Consider the following 7,366-nt stretch of genomic DNA (forward strand, 5'->3'; position numbering starts at 1 on the left):
TTCTTGTTTTAGTGAGGAACAGCAGAACAGCTGTCACCTGTTGCTTTTCAAGTGACTCTGTGCCCCACCACTCTGAAAGCAATCGCTGCATATATCAGTGTGTGTGTGTGCACTCATGTCTAGGAAAGTTTGGGACAAAAAAACAGCAAAAACAAGGTGGGGGGTGGAGTGGGGTAGATGGGGGTCCTTTATTAATTTGCTAGGAATGCCTTACGCAAATGGGTGGGTTTGAGAAGTGTAAGTCTGTAACACCACCTCTTTCAGATCAGTTGAGTAGAAATCTGCATGGATGAGAAGTGAGATGCCAGCCCTGAGCTAGAGCACCAAGCAGCTCCCTGTGAGAGCAAGGACTGGCTGCACTGTGCAGCATGGGCTGGTGGGGTGGCAGAGGAGCAGAGCCACCTCTGCACAGAAGGCCTCTCTCAGGGACCTTGAAGGGCAGGGGGGCTGTGGGAAGGCCAGAAGGAGCAGCTGGAGGGAGGGGCGCAGGAGCTGCTGTGAGACCTGGGCTGTGAGGACTTGGTGGAGAGCAGTGGTGGGCCGAGGAGCCTGCTCCGCAAGGACAGAGGAGGCGACATCAAAGAGCACAGCCGTAAGCTGAGAAAAACAGCAACTTTGTGCCTGCACTTGTGTCTGAAAGTGGACGGGGTCTGAATTCTCTTTCATTTTGAGTCTGAGTTATTCCAGCCCAGTGACTCAATTTATTTCTGTCTCTGCTCCTGACATTTCTCTTTCAGGTGGCTGCTGCATGGTTTTGGGTGGGGCTGTGGGCTGGGGTGACTCGTGTTTCCAAGCTCTTATCGGCATCAGTATGATGTTCTGCTTTTCTTTTCTGTCGTACGGCATCCCGCTCCCCTCCCCTTCCTCCCCTCCCTCTGCCGGCTCCCAGAGGAGGCGACAGACGGTCCTGTAATTTGGTTCCATTCGCTCGACTGGAGCAACACCTGCCCCCCTCTCTGGGGACAGGAGGGTCTCATCCCAAACCGTGCAAGGAGCCAAAGATGAATCTGAAGCTCACATGCAAATAGAGCTCAGGATAAAACAACACGGCCATTCTGGGCAGGAAAGGCAAAATCCGTCACCAGGGGAAGAGGCAGGAAAAACGAAATCGGCTCTGAAGAAATAAATAAGAAGCGCCAGGAGATTGCCTTTTTCCTTTTGGGTCGGTTGCTATTGTGGTTATTGATCTGTCCCACCCTGGAGAATAAACTGAGAGTACTGAAAAATAATGGCTGATATTAGAACACATTTATTCACCCTAAAAGAACTGGGTTAATTGGGTTACAGGATGGCTAGATGGATAGATATGTGAAGAGACAGATAGAATGTCTCTGCTATTTCTTCACAGCTATATAATGGAAAAGATCCATTTCTTTGTTGGGTTTCATATACAACATCCTCTTCAGCTCCCCACCCCCCATCTCTTCCCAATCACACACAAATTCCCTTTGCTAGAAATGCAGCAAAGATATCAAATCACATCCAAGACCCTCAGAATTTATCTGCTGTAAGTATTAGTGGTCATATCCTACCTGGCTCAAACACTTTTTAACACAAACAATAAGGCATGACTTTGTGGCTGGGGCGTAATGTGATCCTGAATGCACAGTACCATGCACTTTGCTGGACAGTCTATTCCTAGAAATTCTTCCTTTTCTATGTGCATATGTAATAGCAGCATAAATTCAAGCCTATAATTTGGAATATTTTGTGCTGGAGATCTTTTAATCTCTTAGGAAACTGTATGATACTGAGATACAGTTCCCCCTTAGCTGTACAGTCCTGTCAAAACCATTATGTTTATTCGGAGGAGTTACTTTTGGCTTGCTGTCTGTCCTTGTTTGCTGAATCAGGGTCAGGATCTGTTCCCAGGGTTCAGATGAATGCATTAGCTGTCGTGCTTCCTAATGATACCATGTGAGTGTGTATTGCACCGTGTCCCTGTGAGTCCATATAGGCCTGAAAATGTGTCTTAATAGGTGTTATAACCCAATGTTAGCATGCATTGGATATCTCTTGTACTGGGATATTTTAGGTTTATCTATTAGAGCTACTTGCTCTCTGTGAATGCTGGAGGTTTCCATTCAATGTTTTATATGTTTTATATAATATTTCAAATGTTTTATATACTGTATTCAGTTCAGGCCTAAAGTCCCTCTTTTAGAGTCAGCTAAAGGTCCGGAGGTAGTGCTGTGCCTTCTCTGTCTTTTAAGTGCACTTTCTTTCGTGGTTTGTAGGATGAGCTCCTCTTCAGTTGTGCAAGAAAGGTATCTGAATGTAGCTAAAATACCAGGGAATATTAACTGTGTCTCTTCCCTTCCAATTACTGTAATGACTGAGTGTGATATAAACTTCCATTCAGCAGTTCCAACCCCATTCCTCCTATAGTATTGTCATTCAAGGTCATTCATTCCTTTATTGCTGAGGGAACATAGACATAGGCAAACTTTGATTATATAATTAGACTTTATTGCTATCTAACCCAGACTTGCAATGAGATGGAGTTAAATTTGTTTACCCATTCTTCATAAATCCAGACTTCTGAGCACTTAGCCATGCAGCCTTGTTTTTTCGCATGGGCCTTGTAGCTTGTGCATACTCAGCTCCTTAAGAATAAAAAAAAAAAAGGTGTGGAATGTGGGAGCAAACCCTACATTCTGTTTTCAACACTCATCAACTGCTAAATGGGAATGAGCTTCCTTCTTGGTGCCAGCAGGAAAAATAGAAGTAGCTGGGGTGATGTTATGGTGGGGACAGGATTTAAACAAGATGTTGAGTGTATGGAAGCGAGACAGGACTTGTAGGAAAAAGCAATTTCTTACATCAGATAACACTTGGGAAGAAAAGCACATCTCTTCAGGTCAAGTGCCCTGACACTTTTGCAGGTTAAACTTGAGATCTGACCCTTTGGATACCACCAAAAACAAAGCCCTTGTTGCTCTGAGTGCAGTCAGGCTCTCTGTTGTTTCAGGGATGGTAAGAGTGGAATAGCTCACAAGATTTTCTGACTTCCTGCGCCCGTTCCCACACATCTCCATGCTGTGCTCTTCTTTGCTCACAGCACAGCAGCCTTTCTGGCTTATCACTTGGGCACAGGGTCACGTGGCTGGGAACCTGGGACTCAGGCATTATCTCAGCCTGTGCCTCTGACACGTGTGCGAGACCCCCAGAAGGGGAAGTGAGGCCAGTGGGAATGTGGGGTTGACACCTACAACTGCCAGTGACTGCAGCCATCATACTTTACAGGCAGGTGTTGCAGAGCCCTCTCTCCCCCTGAAACATGCATTCCCAATGGTCAAGAAGGAGATAATATGTTTACCTTTTCATTAACTAAGTCCTCCCAAATGCTGGTAGCATGAAGGCTTTTTGGATGGCGGGATTTATAATATCACTCAGGCAATTACATCAAACTCAACACAGCACCCTGATATTGAACCTAAGAAACAAACCTCTCCCAAAGGAAGCCAGCTCCAAAGTTGGTGGAGTTATTTCAGCCCTGAAATGCAGGATTTGAAACCTGTGCATTGAACTACCAAACCAGGGTGTGCTCCCTTGGGACATGGCAAGCATGTATTTGTAGGGAATGGAATTAACAGTCTCTCTGACAGGTTTTCTGCATGGAGCTTTTCAGCTGGTCAAGACCACACTTAATTAAATTGCTGTGCAAAGTGTCAGCCATAAAAATGGGGTAGAGGGGAGGGTTTTATCTCTCCAGCAAGTAAGAATGGATGATGCAGCCACCAGAGTCAATGGCAGCATTCAAATTATAGGTAAAATTAACCCCTTGTGGGAAACAAGGAAAGGGTTTAATGAATGAGACAGTCTCACATTACTCAGGTAATAACCTGTCTGCCATTGAGTCTGTATCTGTTCCATGTTTCAAATGACAAGATTTGGCAATTGAAGCCTTGTATGAAAGATTATGGTTGAGGTTTTCTAAAGCAGGGAAAGGGCAAAAGATTTTTCCTTGGTTTCAGTAGAATAAGACCTGGTCTGAGAGGGATCAAAGCTGAGTTTAAACAAGAGAAAGAAAACCCAGTGCGCTCAGGCAAGACACAACACATACATTTGGGTGGCAAAGCCAGGCATTTCAAAGAGTGAGATGGCAAAACAGGTGCTTGCAAGCATCAGATTGGATTGTACAGCTTGAACTTTGGAACATGTGACCAGATGCCAGTCATGATGAGACCGGGAGAAAGTGACAGCAAGGGTTCTGTGTCTCCTTTGCATTTGGGCAGGGCAGCCAGCTGAGAGCGGCTGGAGCAGGGGAGCTCTGCTGGAGGGACTGCAGTCCGAGTCTCCCTAGGAAGAGGAAGGTAACCTGTTGAAGCTTCCCAGGCACGAGTTGAGAAGCCTCTGCAATCCTTATTCATAAGGACATCTCATGTCTGTCTTACAGAAGGACCAACAGGGAAAAATAATTAGGAAAAAACAGCTTTTATTTGATACTTTTATTTATATGCAAAACAGCTCACCATTCATGAGAGATATGAAAAACGCATCAGATAGAAACCAGATTTATCTATTTTCACTACAAAATATTGCATTATATAAAGCAACATAGACACACAAAAAAACCCTGAAAAAGACTAAAATCTTTGGATAGCAGATGTGGTTTTTTTTCTTTTTCTTTTTTGTCCCTAAAATGCGCTTCTTGTTTTAAGAGATTCACAGCAAAGAACATGAAACATTTTCAGGTTATAGAATTTTTTTGGTTGTCACAAAGGAAAGCAGTCCTGGATTTACTTTTCTTTCTTTTTTTTTCTTTTTTTTTTAGGAAAAAATGTCCTTTCCTAAAAATATACCACACACATACACACCCACGCTCACTCCCACACACATGCATGTGTACACACACGCACATATACACCCACAAAGAAACTACTTCCCTTATAAACGATTTGCAAAGTACTTTTCAGACGCAACTATAGATCAGAATAACAACAAGTTTAAAAAAAAACCTCTCCTAGTTAAGTGCTAGTGGTTGTTGATCCCACACAAGGAAAGAAAAAAATAAGGTCAAGAACAAATGCCTTGATATATATAAAATATACTTATAAACAGGGAGGGAGGGGAGGTTTGTGGTACACAAGTGCAATATAATTGGAGGGAGAAAATAAATTAAAAATAAAATAAAATGAACACTGTATTGATCCCAACAAACACTCATAAAGTCAAACATAATATTCCACAGGAGAAAGTGTAAACACCCGACTATAGAAACCAATTGGCACGAAGTATCCAAAGTAAAATTGCCACCACTCTGAAAAATAAATAAATCTTGAAAAAAATAAATTGTCAACTCCTTCTACCATAAATAAAAAATAGTTATTTTTAACTGCACCCATGGGTCACACGTTTAAGGTCACAAGTAGATGTTTTTGGATATATATAAAGGGGCACTTGACAGCCTGAAGAGATAATCCGGTTTTACACTTCTCTTCGAAAAGCGGGCTCTCGACCGGGCGGGAGCCCTCCGGGGCGGGGAGCACAGCAGCGGGGACCCCCCGCCCGCCGCCCGCCCGGGGAAGGCGCTGCCCGCCGCGGCCGGACCGGGGCGGCGGGACTGGGGGTCCCGGGGCTCCGCGCGTCCGCCGGGCGCTACACGTCCAGCACGTGGTTGAGATAGGAGATGTAGCAGATGGCGAGGCGCAGGATCTCGATCTTGGAGAGCTTCTTGTCGGGGGGCAGGGTGGGCAGCAGCTTGCGCAGCTCGGCGAAGGCCAGGTTGAAGGCCTCTACGCGGATCCGCTCACGCGTGGCGTGCGCCGAGCGGTACTTGGCCGTGGCGCGGCGCCGCCGGCGCTTCTCCTCGCGGCTCAGCGGCGGCGGGTGCAGCCCGGGCCGGCCCCCGCCGCGGCCCTCCCCGCCGCCGCCGCCGCCCCGGCCCTCGCCGCCGCCGCCCTCGGCGGGCTCCGGGTCGGAGACGCAGCAGCTGAGCGCCTGGGCGTCCGCGCCGCCCAGGGACTCCGGGTCGGAGGGCGCCGAGGAGGGGTGGTCGGAGTCGGCAGCTTGGTCCGGGCTAAGCATCATCTTGGAGGGGGCGGAGGAGCCTTCCCGAGACAGAGAAGCAAAGAGAGCGGGTCAGGGCCCCGGCCCCGGGATACAGGGGCAAGGCGGGGAGCAGGAACACGGGCAGGGACACGGGGGACATGCCGGTCCCCGCGCCCTGCCCCCGGCGCCGGTACCGCCCGACCGGGCCGGGGGGAGAGCCGGCTGGACGAGTTGCGGCTCCTTCAGAGAGTACTAATGAGAGCAATACCGGGGATAAACGATACCCTCATTTATCCATCCCTTGTCTAGCGTTTGACGGCAGCTTCAGCGGAATATACTTCCTGCCGTTATTCTCTGCGCTTCCTTGGGTCTTGAAACAGGCCCAGAGAGCAATAGAGGATTTTTTTTTTCCAAGCAAGCTAATATCCAGTGTTCCAATAATATGGTGATTCCCCGCCCCCCTCTCCGTCCAGGCCCCCAATTTTAATATTGTTTTTTCTAGCCTGCCAGTTTCTGCTTAACTGTTTCTCTTTCGAAAACGCTCTATGGGATCCAGACTACAGACATGATACTTTTAAATACACAGCTCAAGGCTCCACAAATATAACAAGGCCAGCGGGGAGATTTATTTCCCCAATCCCTACGGGATCCGATGTATCTGCTAGGCTCTTCCCTCTGCTCTTTTCTCTGTGCTCCTTCTTTTTTTCTTTTTCTTTCTTTCCTTTCCTGATGCTAATCGTGCAGATAGCGATTTGCTAACGATCAGACGGGAATGTTTGGAGAGTTTCCGTTTCCTAAGCGTCGGATTCAAAAAGAAACAAAACCTCAAAGCAGAGGCCGAACTTTTCCATCCCTTTAAATTTTCCCTCCTCTCCCCTCCCTGCGCGAAAAGGGGGGGGAGGCTAAATAAATAAATAAATAAATGCGGACGTGCCTTTCAAAAGAAAATTGAATCGTATCTTCTTGCGGCCTCACAGAGCACCATCTGTCATGTAGACAGCAATACAAATCCGAGCGCGTCCGTGGACATGCCGGCATGTAATAAAACAATACATCAGGCAACTAGTGAATAACCTTGGACACAAATGTGTGTGTGTGTGCGTGCGTGTGTGCAGCTGGGGTGTCGAGCGAAGTCGGGAGCAAGCCTGATGGAGGAGGGAACATCGCATCCCCCCTTCCCCCGAATTAAGATTGCAAACTATTTCCACATAAAGTTTCCAGGGAAAGTCCCAGTCGGGCCTCAGACCCGGTTCGGGAAAATAAACTATTATTATTATTATTGTGGTAATAATGACAACAGCAACCACACGGGCAGGAGGAGTTCCCCCCAGGCAGGGGTAGAGCCAAGCTGCCCCAGCGGGGCGAGGCGCGG

General features: G+C 47.4%; 1 protein-coding gene across 1 annotated transcript; it reads right to left on the minus strand.

The window, feature by feature from the left end:
- Nucleotides 1–5,601: 5,601 nt before the first annotated feature.
- Nucleotides 5,602–6,033, minus strand: NHLH2 (nescient helix-loop-helix 2). The gene has a single exon (XM_059466804.1). The coding sequence runs from the start codon at nt 6,031–6,033 to the stop codon at nt 5,602–5,604; it is 432 nt and encodes a 143-aa protein (XP_059322787.1).
- Nucleotides 6,034–7,366: the final 1,333 nt, after the last annotated feature.

This window comes from Ammospiza nelsoni, chromosome 2, assembly GCF_027579445.1.
Source record: "Ammospiza nelsoni isolate bAmmNel1 chromosome 2, bAmmNel1.pri, whole genome shotgun sequence".
NCBI classification, from domain to species: Eukaryota; Metazoa; Chordata; class Aves; order Passeriformes; family Passerellidae; genus Ammospiza; species Ammospiza nelsoni.